At 44.1% G+C, this 17,787-nt stretch overlaps 1 protein-coding gene across 1 annotated transcript; it reads left to right on the forward strand.

Moving 5' to 3' along the window:
• AAMP (angio associated migratory cell protein) lies at positions 1-11,776 on the forward strand. The gene is made up of 11 exons (XM_054972914.1): positions 1-167; positions 560-700; positions 1,421-1,540; positions 3,328-3,467; positions 5,111-5,255; positions 5,458-5,541; positions 6,056-6,171; positions 7,417-7,520; positions 9,368-9,458; positions 10,223-10,377; positions 11,020-11,776. Exons 1-11 carry the CDS (start codon positions 2-4, stop codon positions 11,093-11,095), a joined length of 1,338 nt encoding a protein of 445 aa, XP_054828889.1. The 5' UTR covers position 1; the 3' UTR covers positions 11,096-11,776.
• Positions 11,777-17,787: the final 6,011 nt, after the last annotated feature.

A 17,787-nucleotide genomic window follows, 5' to 3' on the forward strand; every position in this document is an offset into this window, starting at 1 on the left:
CATGTGGTACTGGCGAGTAGAAGCTGCCATGGCGGAGTCTGGAGAGGGAGTAGAGTCCGAGTCCACCGCGGAGGGGACGCCTGCTCTGTTGCTCCTGGAAGGTGGAGATGGGGACGGAGACACTGAAGAGCTCGTGGAGGTGGTGGACCTGGAGTCACCTGGACCTGGTGAGAGCAGGGGAGACACTGGATATCTGGGGGTCCGAGATCCATGCGACCAAGTGGCCTTTCATAGGGGATGTGGTGGACGAGGAAGAACAACGAGGAATTAGTGCATTTGGAGAGGAAACAATGGGCTGGATTGTCGTGTAAGGGAAGAGGGGACAATTCCCGGGGGAGGCAATTTTGGAGATCTCTTGAGGGGCCCGCTGGAAACTAGAAGTCTTGTCTGAATAGTTTGCAAGTGTGATTTCTTGATCTCTGGGCTTGGGTTCAGTGGGAGTGGGAACCTTGGCAATCCTGTAAAAGCCGCTCTGCCGCCCCGCCTCCCGACCTAACCGTGCTGATTCTAAGATCATGTTCCTGAACGATTTTGAATCCTGCTTGGTTTCTTGTTACAGATGATCTCGCCAATGAGATGGAAGATGTAGATTTGGAAGAAGAGGAGGAGGTTGTTTGGGAGACTGAGGAGGAAGATGAGGGAGTGGAGGAAGGCATGGAGGCTCAAGATGATAGTGAAGTCACATTTTCAAAGCACACAGGTGAGCTAGCACAGGTATGGAAGTTGCCCTCTTCTATCTTGTTTCCCTAGAAAATGTGATCTTGCTTTCCTATATAGCAACTAGGGAGGAATTCCATCCTTTTTATGGGGGATGTGGCAAAAAACCCCTTATGTTTGACTGGGGGAGGGATCTTAGTGTTGCGCTTGATGCGCTGGGATTCTGTTCCCTTAGAGTAGTTCTTATGTTGCTTAAGGTTTACTGCTGCCTGGCAAGACTAACTCTAGGTTGGCAAAATACATCCAGTTGTCCAAGGGTCAGTCCTGCCATGGAATTTGCCACTTACATTAATTATATAGTTGTCCCCTGGTGTGTAGGTGAGAGGCAAATCACAAGTTAATCCTGCCTGGCCTCCCCATTGGTAATTTCAAGTCAGGATTGCCAACTTGAATTGCAATTGCTGAATTGCCTGAGTTAGGACTGCTGCCCTTTGCAGTGGATTTCTAAAGCCAGTTGCCTTCTGAAGTCAAAAGAGAGCAAGCTCCTACATTGCTATACCATTATAGGTCTCTTTTCTTAAAAACATACTGGCTTTTCGAGGCAAAGAGGAGACGGCCACACAGAGGGTGCAGGCAAACTCCCATTGGCAGCCTTAGTCTTGCGATAGCACCCGGTGGAGGAGGAGGAAGGCAGGAGATTGCTGGCTCTCTGGACAAGGCGTCAGTGGTCCATTTTTAATGTTGTTCTGTCTGTCCTCCAAAGCTTCTGTTTTCTGTGTCAGCATCGATCCTAAGACTAACATGTTGGCAGTGACAGGTGGAGAAGATGACAAGGCCTATGTGTGGCTCCTCAGTGATGGCGAACTCCTCTTTGAATGCTCAGGTGAGCAATCCTGCTTACTGCTGGGAGGGGGTTTATAACACAGATTGCCATAATCTGAGTTGTATCAGTAACAAAAAGTAGTTTTAAACTGAGGTGCATTTCTCTGTCTCAAGAATGTAGTGATTTATCTTTATTTACTTACTCCATTTACACCCTACCTTTCTTCCCAGTGGAGACCCAAACCGCTTTTATTGTGGTGATCAGGAGCGCTTTCTATCAGTTGTCTAAGTAACAACTCTCTTGTTACCTAGACTTGGCTGATCTGGCCACGCTGGTCCATGCTCTGTAACCTCTTGGTTGGATAACTTCAGCATGGGGCTTCCCTTGAAAATAACCTGGAAACTGCAACTGGTCCAGAATGTGGCAGCCCAACAATTTTCAGGGGCTAGGCTCTGGGATTATATGTTGCCTGTTTTTAAAAAGCTCCATAGGTTACCAGTTTGTTTCTGAGCTCAGTTCAAGGTGCTGGTTATGATATTTAAAGCCCTTCATGACCTGGCACCCACATATTTGAAGGACCGTCTCTTTCCATGTGTTCCTGTGTGCCAGCTGCATTCCCCAGGCAGCCACCTGCTGGCACTCCCAGCTCTCAGGGTGGCCTGCCTGGCATCCACCAGAGCTCAGGAGGACTTTTCTGTTGTGGCCCCTGCTCTGTGTAATGGATTCCCTGAATAGGTAAGGGGAACTCCCACCTTGGAGCTCTTTAGGAGGTGCCGCAAGGCCTGTCAGTTTGCCAGGGCTTTTGAGGGGGTTTGAATGAAAAGCATCTTTTAAGGGGGATGGGAGGGAGGGATTTGGGGATTGTTGTTTTATTTTGATTTTAACTCTAAATGTTTTAAATCTGTTATTGTAAGCTGCTGTGCACCACATGAAAGGTGGGGTAAAATGTTTATATACATACATACATACAAATAGATTGTTCTCCTCTTTTCCATTTATCCTCTCAACAACCCTATGAGGCAGGTTATGCTGAGTATGTGCGACTGGCCCAAGGCCATCTAGCAATCTTCCATGCCAGAATGGGGATTTGAACTTGGGTCTCCCAGATCCTAGTGCAATACTCTGACCACTACTGTTTGCTGTTGTAATGATATATGTCTGAAATTTGAATGGGTAGAAATAACAATGGATACTGTTCTCGATATGAGATGTCACTTTTATTTTGGCACTCAAAGACTGTCATGTGTCAATTATTCCACTCGTCCAAGAATGTAAGCCAGAGTGACTCTTTGTATCAGGGAAAAGAACGACATTGACATGGCTGGTGTTTGATGATAGCATTATTAGCATTTAATGATGATAGCATTGTTACCATTTACATTAGCATTCTTAGCATTTATGTAGTGTTTTAGAGGGTTCCAAATATTTTACATACATTCTCAATAATCTTTATGGCAATCCTATTTAATAGCAGTCCTGGCAAATTTGGGTGAGAAAAGGAGTGGAGAAGGGAGAGTAAGGTTATGAGAATGTGGCCTAAGGCCATCTTTAAGTGCATGGCAGGGGGAAGATTTGAAACGGTATTTCCTGGTAAACTGTACAGCTCAAGTCTCTTAGCCACTATTCTGTATTGTATGAAAAATGTAGGAGAGGCTGTTGACATACAGTTTGGCTGGGATGAGAAAGGATTAGCCAGGCGTAGCTGGACCGGGAGGCAATACAATAGTCTTGAGTTATTGCCCTGATTGGCTGTACCTTGTGAATCTCTGTTGCATCATGGCTACACTTAATTATGTAAAATAGCCCAAGCACACAAAGCTTGATCTCTTTTTCTTCATTACTTCTAGGTCACAAAGACTCTGTCACTTGTGCTGGTTTCAGCCATGACTCCATGTTGGTGGCCACAGGTGACATGAGTGGACTGATTAAAGTATGGCAAGTGGACACCAAAGAGGAGATCTGGTCTTTCGAAGTGGGTGACTTGGAGGTGAGAAATGAGGCCTGCAAATTGCAGAGCGAGAGTTTCAGCATGAGAAGAAAATGCTGGTGCCCCAGCGAGCAACAACAACAGCCTTGATCAGCTTCACTGTGAACCAGCCAGAAGACCAGAACTGAGCAAAAATTGGGGAAATGCCTACTGAATCTGACTAGCTCTCCCTTAACCAAGGCAAAGGTCAATTAACAGAACAGAATTAGTAACAGGAATGGGAAAGAAATGTAAAAGCAAACTGAAATTGATAATGCAGGTTTAAATGGCTGGTTACTGATCGGATGTTGGAAGAGAGCTCTCCTTTTGCTGATTTCTTAAGCTTATCATAGATGGAACGTCATCCATGTGTTAAGGACATGTAACAATTTAATACTTGAGAACTGACCCATTCCGCTAGCCAGTTGTGATGATGTCAGACTCACTGTTGCTGTCTGCAGGTGTTCCAAGTTATGAAGTGGCCTTAATGAGTTTTTGTTCACCTTGTTGCTTTGAAGCACTGCCAATGCATTCCAAAGACTTCCTTTGCTTTCACAAGGGGGCAGGGGGAGGTAGTCCAAGAGGCAGACAAATCCATGGATTTGTATTTCAGGGCCAGTTTACCTCTACTTAAAAGATTCTGAGATACTTGCCTCTAACATACCTTGCTTATGAACTAGGGTTGCCTGGCCAGCCACTGTGTGGTAAAATGCTGGACTAAATGGACCTCTTTGTCTAACCAAGCCAGGCAAGCCTTATATTCTAGAAACATAATTTGAAAAAGTTCAAACTCTAGACTCCAAAGCAGGTCAAAGGGAAATAGGTTCCCGCCTGAGCCATCTCTGGCAGAGCTGCTTCAGTTGGTTTTGAGGGGCTGTGGCTCACATTGCTGTATTCTGTGGTACATGTGTGAGTTTGTCCACTTTTATTTTGTAGTTGGATGCCTTTTGGATTAATAGCATTAATATCAATTACTGTATCAATCCTGAAGAAGCTATTTGCTTTGAAGTTAACTGCACTGCATGGTGGGCTTAACAGAGTTTGTGGCCCACCATTTGTGACTATTTCATCGTCAGCAGTAGCAACATTAGACATTAGGAAATAAACTAGTAGATTATTTTATACTCACAGCATAAAATATAGCTGTATAAGAAGGGTTCCTTGCAGTGACAAACACTGTTTACTTAGCAGTTCTTGTAGAATGGCTTCAGATATTCACAAAATCACACAGATATGATGTGGTATCGGAACTCATATCCCAGGCTGCAGTTCAATGTAAAGTGCTAGTAGAGAGGGGGAGCTATGAAGATCCCGGGTGAAATCTTGCCTTGGTCATCAGTTCACTTGGTAATTTTAAACAAGTCCCTATTTCTCATGCCTATTTATAAAGCAAGAAAGACACTAACCTTCCTCACCGAGTTGCTGTAAGGATTATTGAGAAACTGGATGTTAAACTTTCTTAACATTCTAAAGTGCTGTGTATATGTTGAGTATCTATTCTTAGTAAATGTGTTGAGATCTAAGCTATTGGGGAGGTTTCAGACAGTTTATATGGTTATATGGTTTGGAAGGAATTTGTTCATTACTTATTTATCACCTCCTAGTCCTACTTATTTGTCACCTCCTAGTCTGACTTTTCTCTCTTCTTACCACTTTAACCTCAGTGGATGGAGTGGCATCCTCAGGCCCATGTCCTCCTAGCTGGCACAGCTGATGGCAACTCTTGGATGTGGAAGATCCCTAGTGGCGAGTGCAAGACCTTTCAAGGGCCAAACTGTCCAGCCACTTGTGGACATGTCCTTCCTGATGGTGAGGAATGGGGCCTGGGTTGCACAATTGGTAAAGGGGTGGAAATGCTTAGTGGGAGGAGATGCTGTGGAACTTTGTCCTTAGTTTTTCTGTGCTGTGAGGGATGGCAAGGGATTGTTTTAGGAGAAGTACACTCGGACTTCTTTGGGAAAGAAGGCTAGAAGTTGTCATAGAGTGATTAAAACCAAGATGTTCATTGCAGGGAAGAGAGCTGTGGTTGGTTATGAAGATGGGACTGTGCGCTTCTGGGATCTGAAGCAAGGCAACTCACTGCATGTCTTAAAAGGTACCAAAGGTTTAATTCTTATCCTTGTCTATTCCCATGTACTGTCAAAAATTAGGAGTGATACCTCATTGCAGAATAGGGTGGCTTTCATCCAATTGTCATAGCTCCTGCATCAGAAGAAAATATGAAGGCAGGAAGCAGCCTCTCTGGGAATATGGATGGGTTCCAGGAATGTAAGAAATCCTGAGGCATTTATCAGGCCAGCTCAGCTAAAAATACATGTTTATGCAGGAATTCTCCTTTTCGATGCATGGTATGTGGGCATCCTCTCTTTGTGGCTGAAGAGCCTGAGCTGGACTGCAACTAAATGAGGGTGGGTTGGTTTGGTCTTTATCTGGGCAGGCAGAAAGGTAAAGGTGTGAGGTCTTATGGGCGTTGAGGGTAATTTTACCTAAGGATAAAATGGGTCAAGCATTGTTGGAACTAGAGAGTGAAGGAAGAAGTTGCTGAACTCTGCACTTACTTGGGTGCTCTCCATCGCTGTGTGACATCTGCTTTTTACAACTTCTGCTAGGTCAAGATGGGCACCAGGGCCCTTTGACTTGTGTGGCCAGCAATAAGGATGGCAGCCTAGTCCTGACAGGCTCTGTTGACTGCCACTCCAAGTTGGTGAACTCTGCAACTGGCAAGGTGGGTGCCTTTTTCTTCTCCTTGCTGGGATGAATAAACCAGGGGATTTTTTTTTCAAGTGGAAGGGAGTTTGAAGAAAGGAAAAAAAACCTCCTTACTCTTTCCAGTGAGTCATCTGCATTCCTTGTCCAGCTAACAAACTCATAGTTTTATTGGCGGATGGCTCTTCTGGTATTGTGGCCCGTTGTTTTTCAGAAAATATCATTGATTTGGCAGCAGAAAACTTCAGAAGTCAAACCTCTGTGTACTGTAGCTTCTAGAAAATGATTTTTTTTCCTACCCATATTTTGTCCAGCTGATTTTCTTTTATGGCTTTGATTTGCACATAATTCTTTGGGGCCATGTTAAATATAGTAGTTGTGTTATTCCTCCAGTATCTGCTGTGTACACAACATTCTTTGTAGATCTCTTTTTTTAAAAAAAAAACACACCTTTTTCTTTAAAACCTCTTGTAAGAATAGATTTCATTCCAGGGAGATACCAGTATATTTAGAATTTAAATAAAGAGTTGATCTAAGCTCCTGACCTGTTGCATGAAGTGCTTCCACTCTCATAAGGAATTTATGTAATTTCTGTGGATTTCTCCTTCCAGCTGTAGTCCCCCCTGTTCCTCATCTTGCTATATTCCCAAGAATCCTCTAACCTTTCATGGCACTGGAGGAAGGGAAGGGGTATGTGGCTGCAGCAGGAAGAGCTTTGCTCATAGTTCTTAGAATCCAGCTCAGTGAATGGATCCCATTTTCCTATTAAGCTTACAAAGCTGGGGGGAAAACCCAGTTCCTACTCCACACTTAATCTGTTGAGAAAGTTCATCTCTACAAAACTGGGATACTGAGCAGTCATTTTGTTATCTATCTGATACATTTTTATTCTGACCTTCTTACAAGGTGCCCATGGTAGCATATATGGTTCTCCCTTCCCTGTTTTATCCTCAAAACAAACCTGTGAGGTGAGACTGAGAGTGGGTGGCTAGTTCCAGGTCACACATGGTAAAATGGGAATTTGAACCTAGATCTTCCAGGTCCTCATCTACCAGAATAGCTCTTCATTCATAGTTACAGACGATATTGCAGTAAGTTAACATAAGCCGATTCCCTGTTATTTGAAAAGTAACACCACCTACATGGGACCAATATACTTCTTTGCCTTTAACCAGTATGCTCTCCATAGTACCTCTGACAGTGGGGTGATGCTCTTGATGCTGACATTGGGTAGTATCTTTCTTTGGCTTTTTCTCTACTACAGGTTGTGTTTGTGTTCGGGGCAGAGAACATTGTCCCCAAGCCTTCAACAGGAGAAGCTGAGGAAGCTGAATCCAACTCCGTTGAGTCCCTGGGCTTCTGCAGTGTGTGAGTATAGGGGGTGGAGGGGAGTTGTCTTTGTGAGCTAATGGCCAGTTTGGGACTTGGACTTGGTGAGGGGTAGCTTAGTGCAGCATTAGTCAACTCCTTTGGCAGAAGGCCACACTTTTACTCTGACCTAAAAGCTTGATGTGGTTGGAGTACTGGCTTAGGGCTCTTTTTGCATTTCTGCAGATGCTGCTTTGAAAATAACCCAGAGTTGCTAAAAAAAAGCCATCCCCTATCCAGGTTATGTCCGCTATGGTATGGAAAGAACCTTTTCTTGTGGCCATTGTCACTTCTTTTCTGATTGAATGGTTTCCTGGTGCACTCCCAAAATCTGCCCTTATGTGAGTCAGGGAGCCCCTAACTCCATTGAGAAGGTGTGACAGATAGTAAACTGTTCTGCCTTCCTTTGAGATATTAACCAACCCCCTGCAAAGAGATTATAATGTTCAGAGCAATCATTTCATTCAATCCATAGGGAGTAAAGGCCAAAATACATGTTATATCTGGCTCAAGTCAGGTAACAGGTGCACAACCCAACCCTCAGCCTCATGTTCACATGTGGACTAACCTTTAAAATCCATTGTGATGCTCTGCGCAGTTCTATACACGGAGAGGTTAAGGAGGGGCTTCCTGTTCTCTTCCTGTGCATTTCCCACAGGCCCCTCCTTCCCCTTCGCAGTGTTTGGAGCCATGCAGAACAACTCAGAGGTTGTTTAAAGGTTAGTCCCTGTGTGACCATGTGGCTGAGAGTCAGTTCAAGCACCTGTGACCTCAGCTGTGTCACATGTAATGTATTTTGCCCCTAAGAGGGGAAATGTGAAGGGAACAGTCAAGTGCTTATTCCAAGGGTGGTTTTTCTCCATATAGGGTCTGGCCACTTAATTATATACAGGGTATGGCTCATGCACTGTTAGGGCTACTGAAAATAAGGGGCTGTAATCAGTAGAGAGTTGTTATATGAGAGAAACAGACACAGTATAGCTAGACTGCTGAGGATTTGGGTCTAATCGTTTTAAAGGTCTCTTAAAGATAGAGCAAGAAAAATAATGGTTGACAGAAAAGTTAAGATTAAAGAAAGAGTGTTTATGTTCTCTGGAGTGTTTTAGGCTACCTTGTATTCAAGTCATCCTGATTTAATAGCTACTCTTTGTAATGAATTATTCAGTTATGTTGTTTCTTTACCATTTAGGCTGCTTTCTGACAAATTAGCATGTTAACCCTTTTATAAGAATAAAGAAACCCATATGTTTTGTTTCCTATAATCATATCTATCAGTAATATAACATGCATGTAACCAGAATACCTAACTGAGGGGAAACCAGGTAAAAAAGAATTTGAAATAGAGTTAAGAATTTGAAATAGAGTTAAGAGATGGAGTAAACCAGAGCAACCTGGTGCACATAAAGTCCTCATTAAGGGTTAAAACCAACTACATCAGTCACTTGTGAGATTTATTAATTCCCTTTGCATGTTTGTCACGTAATAAATTAAGTAATCAAAATAAAGCTGTGGTCATGACAGAGGGGGTGAAACATACTTATTTTTAACTTTATCAGCTGCTTCTCCATTAGTCAGCTATTGTGGTATACTGACTTAGGATGTCAGACTAGGACCAGGGAGACCAAAGTTCAAATTCTGATGCAACCGTGCAGCTCACTTTGTAAACTTGGGCCAGTCACCCCTCTCAGCCAAATCCACTTCACAGGGAGGAGAAGGTAAAATGGAGGAGAAGAGAGCTGTGTATCCCACCCTGACCTTGGCAGAAGGGAAGGATTAAAATGTTTTAGATAAGACACACATCATGGCATGTAATAAAATTACCCCCCTACCCACCTTTGTTGTTACAGAATGCCATTGGCAGCTGTTGGCTACTTGGATGGGACCTTGGCTATTTATGACCTCGCCACTCAGACCCTGAGGCACAAGTGTCAACATGAGGTAATGGAGAAGATCCTTAGAGCGACCCACTAGGGGGCACTGCGAAGAACTGTTTTGGTCTTCTGAAATGCTAGGACACCAGAGGATGCACTGGTGTTATCTGAGAGAAGTCTGGCAGTTAGAGAATGGAGCTGTTCTCAATAGCTGTCATTCCACACCTTTGTTGTATAGCTCTGCTGTTTACCCTGAGCCCGAAATGGGTACCCAGCTGGGGCTGAAAAGGCTGCCAGGCAGTTCAGAAGCCTATTCCAGGGTACTGATATCAAGAAAGGAACTAGTAGATATGTGGGCATGTGTGGGTGTATTTCTGCTACTTCTTAATTGCATGGTAGAAACTGTAACTCTGGTTCTGATTTCTGCTGCACTAGGGTTTAGGATGGGAAAGACAAAGATGTTTTGGCTGTAGCAACTGCCCTTACTTATTTGCAGGTGTGTCTCTGTGGGTTCCATGCGGTCTTCCCCATAGAACCATGTCTGTTTGCCTAGTCAGAGAGCGGTGGTGGGTGGGTGTGGGTGGGGAGAACGGGCATCATTTTGTGCAGCTCTATAGTCCTTTCTAGCCTTTCATCTGTAAGAGCTGCCTTCTCATTTTAGAGGCATCAGTGATAGTGAATGCCACAGAATGTATATATCAAGCTTACAACAGACTTAGACTCAAAGAAGCTCTCTCGTAATCTTCATATTTTAAGGAACCATGTGAAAGGACCTGGCTCCAACCTGAGTACTGATGTCCCCAATGTTACCCTTTCCCTTTGTATCCACAGTCGGGGATTGTGCAACTCCTGTGGGAAGAGAACTCACCTGTGGTCTACACCTGCAGCCTGGATGGTGCTGTGTTCCTCTGGGATGCACGTTCAGGCAAGCTGATCAGCGAGTACCGGGGCCACTCAGCTGAAATCCTGGACTTTGCTTTGAACAAGTGAGTGCTTGGAACAAGAAATATGTTGGGTGGGAAGATTTTGTGTGGTCAGAGACATTGCAGGGGCTGCTGATAGGAAGGAGAAGAACACACAGTGTTGGGTAGGCCAGCTGCAGGCAGGATCAATGTGGTATGGAGCATGTACACTGAGATGACTGGGTCAGGAGGGGAATGTTGCCCCCCTTCCTTCTCTCCAAGCAGACACAACCCAGTGGCTAATACTCCTTATGAGTCCCTCAAGGGTTAAAAAGGAATGATTGGGAGCATGAGAAGGAGCTACAATTGCTACCACTTTATACTGACAGATGGTGGGGTCCCACTTATTGTCTATAAAATGTGGAAGTTTACAGCGCAATTCTAGGCATTAACTCCTATATGAGTCCACTTAAATCAGTGTATTTCCTCTGCAGAGGATTGCATTATTAATACCTTCTCCATCCCATCCCCAGGAGATGTGAAAGATAACATCATGCTTTGTACTCTTGCTTAGGAGTAAGTCCCTTGAAATCAGATGGGGGCTTGCTTCTGAAAAAACATGGGTAGGGCAAGATTGAGCTGCAAAAGGGCTTTGGCCATGATTAATTACCATTCTAACTCTCTCCCCCGCCCCCCACCCGCCTTTTCTTTTTCCTATCTTTGCAGAGATGCTTCCATTGTGGTCACTACTTCTGGCGATCATCAGGCCAAAGTCTTCTGTGTGCAGCGTCCTGATCGCTAACAGTGCTTCAGTTGGGCATTGGTTGGCACTGTAAAGAGACAAGCCCATGTGGATACAAGCAGCCACACCCCTGGGACTGTGGTGGGTTGGGCGGGGTTAGTGTAACTGCGTCGAAGGGGACATCTAACCTTTTGAAAAGAAAGCTTTGCCACCCTATCCCCTGATGGTTCTGGGTCTGCCTTCTGGAGTTTTGTATTTTTAAATATATAAATTATTCCAGAGGCCTGGAGCTTTGTAGAGCCACAAAGCAAATAATGTCTGATATTGGGCTGGGTTATCCGCTGTATTCATTGTGACAGTGGTGTGGAAGGTGTGGCCATGCCTGACAGACAGACACACAAATCTTTTCCAGGTCTGGCCAGGGCTTTCCCTATGCTTAATAGGGGTGTGAAATCCTGGCAATCAGAGGAATTGCCTTCCCTGATTCTGTGTCTGGTGGATTGCATTGCAGCCACTGAAATGACAAGAATGTCTGCTGTTTGTTTGCCCAGAGCATTTGTTCAAGCAAATTGTGTGATTGGGGAAAAGTGATCCATTTGGGGCCTGAGTTCTGATGGGTTGCTGAATAGGTCAGGCTTGGGCATGAGATCAGTGCCCTCCTCCCCATACTTGGTCAAATAATCGCTATTGCCTGAGCTGTCGGATGACACCATAATGCAATAAAAAGGCTAGCAACTTTTACATTAGAGTTTTGGAGTCGTTTGATTGGTGTCTCAGCTTTGGCCAGCCTTTCTCTGAGTCCTGCTTCTGCATGTTGGTAAGCTTGCTAAGAGAAAACGAATGCAGGCGAAGCTCAAAGGAAGTAAGCCATCTCCCTCTGTCAGCTAGTTTTTTCATCTCTCTGGAGGTTCTGCTATGTAGTACTTAATGTTAGTGGTTTTACTGTGTAGGAAGCCTACCCTGTGGGCAGCCAGAAACATGAATAGAGGGGTAGCTGTTGTATGCAGCCTGTTCTGGGTAGTAATTTATACTATGCTGGGCATTTGTGGTTATGAAGTGGCTCCCTTCTTGGCTTTATCTTCTTCCTTCTACCCCCATCCTCTTCACTGCTGACTGGAAAAATCGCAAGCATCATCTCAGAGGTCAAGAGTACTGCAGGCATTTAACAGAAGGGAATAAGGTGCTGTGCCAAGTTGCTTTCGCAGTACAGTTTATTCTGGGGTCAAAGCATAGAATCATTTCCTCTTGTGTTGCACTGACTGCCTGTCACCCGATGACAAATGCATGTGTTGACGCAGACTGAACTGTCAAAGCCTAGCGAATGCAATGCTGTCAAGTTCATTTATATACCATTTTGTTTTAAAAAACACACACACAAGGCAGCTGCCAGCAAGTGAAAATACAGAGAATGGTAAAGATATCCATGTCTAAAAACCTGTGTGAAATGGAGATGGAGGACTGGGTAGAGTTAACTTTGAGTGGCCTTCTGTAATTAAAAAAAGTATTTGACTGTTGCCAAAAGGCATGGAGCCAGCAGATTGCCAGGAGATCACATGCAGGGGAGGGGGAAGTTCTGTAGTGCTTGGGCAGCTGTTGAGAAAGCCTTTGCATCCTTGCTTACTAAATGAACTTCAGCTCTCAAGTTCATGCAAGAAAACCAGCCTCAGAGTACAGGCAGGTGTTCTCGCTGCTATAAATGCAGACATGTTCATAGTGACAATGGAGTATCTACACATTAATTTCCCTTAAGCTTCCCTTGCCTCAGTGGCCTGTAGCCACCCACGTCCCCATATGTTAGGCCTATCAAGTGGCTGGTCCAAGGCCATCCCCATGCATGCTTAATGGCTGAATGTCTGAAAAGGGCTTATTTTAGCTTTTCACCCATAACTATGCTGCTTGCTGAGCAGTTTTAAACATGTAGGAGGTGAAAGATGGTGTAAAGTATCCTAAGTTTGCCCCCCTTGTGCATGTCCTGTGTTTCACAGAACTATGCTGATTATGTGCTTCAAATCCATGGGGAATTCTGGCTTTATTTTTGCCTTTCTGCTGACTCTTCCCTTGGAGAATAGGGGTACATGAGCTGTTGGCACCTTTTATTTTTGAGCAATCAGGTAGCTGAAAGCTTTTTGCTAAGCAGCTATTTCCTGAGAAGCACTGGACAGCAGCCACAGACTGAGAACTTCCTTGTATCTTCTCACAGGCGTCAGGTTTAATGAACAATTATATAAGAGATGCCTGCGAGGTCAGCCTTCCTGTGGCTGTTCAAATTAGCATTTTAATGTTCAGAGTTGATAAGCACCATCTTTATCTAACCAGAAGAGCTAAAAATGCTGTGTAGGTGGGTGGTTGAAAATGCTATCAGTTTGTTTCAGAAACAGGAAAGAATTGGGATAGTGTGAGTGCTTTTTAATATTTTTCTTCTTCACTCATTTGATGCTGCTGCCTTATCACAGAAAACTGCCTATGTAATATTCCTTTAAGAAGAAGTCAATGGGTATGCAAATATATTAATAGAGGAGCTGGTTTCCTTCCCATGAAAACTCATTTCCTTTGCATTGTATTTTTTACTTTTGGTGGTTTAGTGAATTGCCCACACCTAAAGGGCCAAAATGGAGACTCTGGTATGGAGTGTTTTTACTTCACTGCAGCAAACATACAGGATGAACTTTTAAACCTGGCTTCACCTGGCTCGTGGGGACTTCCCCACAGGCCAGGTGAAGCTGGGTTGCAGTGGGCCCCTTTCTCCGCAGCATGCCAGCTGTGGAGAAAGGGGCTCTTTAAATTTTTAAATCCCCCCCAGCTTCACCTGGCCTGCAGGGACTTTCCTGTGGACCAGCTGAAGCCAGATTGCAAAGCGCCCCTTTCTCTGCGGCGTGCAAGCTCCTTATATTTTAACTCTGTGGCTTCAGTTAGCCACCAGGTGGGACATGCGAGAGGTGCCATAACACAGTTCCACTGTGTTCTGGTTGAAAAAAAGCCCTGGATAATATATATGCTCTCAAGTAAAATAAAAAAGCACCCTTAATTCAATAATACATTCTGCATACATGTTTGTAATTTTTTTTATTTGCTCAGTAGCCTGTGGTTTGGCTAATGCATGACTTTGCTAATATGTTATTTCTAAATTGGGCGTCCATGGGGAGTTGTAGTGGGAGCAAACTATTCAAAAATTTCTCCTTGACCCAAATCTCTCCTCCCAGATGCTATAAGCTGGAGCAGGCCAATTTTCCCATTTCCGTCTGGTCCCTCTCCCCACCCCCCATTTTTCCTGCATACAATGCTCACTTGACCTTGTTGCCATGTACTTTTACCCTCCATTTTGTTGGCATTTGTCTTATTGGCCTTTGGTCTATGAGCATTTATCTCATTAGTCTACCCATTGGCCTATGATCGACCTACCTGTTCCGGCATATTCAGAACATGCTGATTGCCTTTATCTAGGAGTTTTCCTGAGGGTATATGCAGAACAGGGGGGGCAGGTCACAGCCACCTGCCTGCTTTTTCCTCAGTGGAGCTGGGTGGTGTGAGTGGTTGGGTGTGCCGCTGCTGTGGCTATCCGTACCACCACTTGCACCACCTTCACACTTTTGGGAGCCCAAGTAGTCAGGAGTGCAGAAGGTGGAGCATTTGCACGTAAGTTGGTGGCAGAAGGACAGGCAGGCAGGTGGCAGAGGAGTGCATGCTCCTACCAGAAGCCCTTTCAGATGCCCCACTTCAGGGTATGCTGATGCTGGGGCACCAATGGGAAAGGGAATCCTTGAATGCCCAGCATCCTTTTTGCCTTCCTTCAGCTTAATTTAACAGAACTTTACACTGGCTGAACAACAAAAAGCAGAGGGGAGCTATGGAGGGAAACTTGGAGCAATTATTGGATGAGTGGGTTGTCTGTGGATGAAAGACCTTCCATGAAAGTACTGTGGCAGCCCCTGAAGATGCAAATGTAGTTGCAAGGGCCAAATTCTATAATGACTGAACCTTATACAATTTTACTTGGTTAATTTATAAATAAATGTGGTTGTTGTGGATTTTTGGGGCTGTATAGCCGTGGTCTTGGCATTGTAGTTCCTGACGTTTCGCCAGCAGCTGTGACTGGCATCTTCAGAGGTGTAGCATCAAAAGACAGAGATCTCTCAGTGTCACAGTGTGGAAAAGACCCACAAACCTACAGTCTGGTTCCAGTTCGTAAATGATACCTTTATCATTTAGAGCCACGGTGAGGAAGAATTGATGGAATTTTTAAACCACCTCAACAATATCCACCTGAACATATAATTCACCATGGAGAAAGAAATCCGGGGAAACTCCCATTCCTGGATACCTTGGTCATCCACAAAGCAAACTTTCAGTTAGGTCACAAGGTCTACAGGAAACCAACTCACACGGATCGGTACTTACACAAAAACTCCAATCACCACCCTCGACAGAAAAGAGGCATAATAAAAACATTAGTAGACTGTGCAAGACGGATATGTGAACCGCACTTTCTCAACGAGGAAACTAATCATCTAAACCACGCACTTCAACAGGAAATTTGAACAGGAAAGAAGAGACTTTAAGAATGAATAGAGCATGGTTTCCAGTCCTGAAAAACACCAGGCTAACAAAATACTCTATACCCTACAATAGCCCTGCAGAGAAGATTAGCATACCAAACACCAATCCATATGCAAAAGAACCTTCTCAGGATACAGTGAAGCCTCCCTCCATTAGCATTCCACACCCTGGGAAACTCTTACAGGATGACTCAGCCTAACCCCACCGTCCTGAGTAGATATAAATTACCTGCCAACATCTTTTCCACACTGTGACACACAGAGATCTCTGTCTTTTGGTGCTACACCTCTGAAGATGCCAGTCACAGCTGCTGGCGAAACGTCAGGAACTACAATGCCAAGACCACAGCAATACAGCCTGGAAAATCCACAACAACCATCGTTCTCCGGCCGTGAAAGCCTTCGACAATATAAATAAATGTGTTTTCTGTGTTGTCTTCACATCTTTTGTCAATACCAAGGAAGAGAATTGGTAGAACAACAAATTCATTGGTAGTATGCATTTCAGAAGGAACCCTAAAATGTTTGGGATCTTCATGGAGAAACTGAAGGACAGAGCTTAGATGTGCTTTGTGCTGCAAAACTGGAATCTGACCTCTTTGCCATGCTAAAGTAGACATATAAGTAAAACAGCCTATATGTGACAAGGGATTGTACAGTTTTCCAAGAAAGCAGGTGGGAAGCCATTTAATGTACCACATAGGAAGGTGGAAGGAGAAATACTGAACCAATGCTTTCTCTTCACATTTGTCCCCAGCTGGTGGTGATTTTTTCTTGTCTACTTTGGGTTGAAACAGTCAGAGAGAAGCAGTAGTGGAAGGAAAGTATGAGTGGGGGGAAGTTTCACTTTACCCCTTGCCAGACCTTTAATACCTTCTCTCCACTTCATAGGAAATGGCACAACTTGTGCTGTAACACACAGGTTATACCACTGTGCCATCTAATTTGGCCCTATATTCTTTTTCTTGACCCGGTGCCAACAGTCAAGTAGAGAGTTTGCCCTGTGACCAGAGGTTTGCTTTAGGGACACAAAGTGTGAGGTTTTGTGCAATAAAGGGTCATGTCATTTAGTAGCACAGTGGATTTAACCTCCACTAATTTGTCCAAAGTTTTCAGATTGCTGGGCTTTGCCAGGATCTTGCAGTAATGAGTTTTAAATGTTTGGAACTTGTTGTCTAAAAAGGGGTGCCGTCTTTGTGTGTACTTGGTCTGCTGCATCCTACCATGCAAATCCTCTTTTCAGTGTTTTTTGCATACAACCATGCTTCTATTCATTTTCTTTGCCCTGTGTACCATCTCTTAGACTTCTGTTAAATCCCCAAGCACTTCCCCCAGCCGATTATTTATTTTCTGAACAATTTTCTTAGCCTCAATTCATATAGAAGTTATTCTGTACCCACTATTGTGTTTTGCTCTTCTCTAGACTATTCTCAGTTCTGTAAACTGTAATAGGAGGACCAAAACTTTAGCAATGCCGAAATCTGTTCCTAATACTTCCTAATGTTCAAAACTAAGGTTACGGGCTCGGTTGAGCATTGACCTTGAAGCCATTTGGGCTGCTATCCTGCCTTAATTTGTTTTTTCTCTACATGCGTTGCACTTTGCTGAAGTTTGTGTTTTCACACAATGCAAAGCATCAAGCTTCCTGCTCCACTGCTATTAATAGTGTTTCTGTTTATCAAGGGAACAGGACAGCTCTGTTTTGTGGGAAACCCAAGATTGCAAAACAAAAACCATAACCGTTCACCTTTCCCTCAAATGATATTTTAAGGCAGGATACTCAGCAGCCTCCAAATAATCATTTTGTTATTTCCATGAAATTTCTATGAAGCAAGGTAGCTCTTCAGGGGCACAGAAATATGGCCTTCACAGTTATGGGTCTCTGTGGCAGAGGATTATTTTTTACACACTATTCTGCAACAGAAATAAACAGAAACCCAACTCCTCTTTTTTTCAAGACTAATGAAGAGTAGCTGCTCCATATGAGGCACAATCCTCGCAAATCTGGCTACTTTAAAGTCATGTTGATTTCAGTGGGTGAGAATGAAGTATGTTCAGTATGCACAGCAGTGCTTAAGGCCATGAAACAAAAGGCTGGTTTTACTAAGGGTGCGCTAGCAGTATCAGAGCACCTAATGGGAATTATGGTGCATCATATACCATGTACAGATGCAGTGAAAAAACTAGAAACACAGCACA

This window comes from Eublepharis macularius, chromosome 2, assembly GCF_028583425.1.
Source record: "Eublepharis macularius isolate TG4126 chromosome 2, MPM_Emac_v1.0, whole genome shotgun sequence".
Taxonomy (NCBI): Eukaryota; Metazoa; Chordata; class Lepidosauria; order Squamata; family Eublepharidae; genus Eublepharis; species Eublepharis macularius.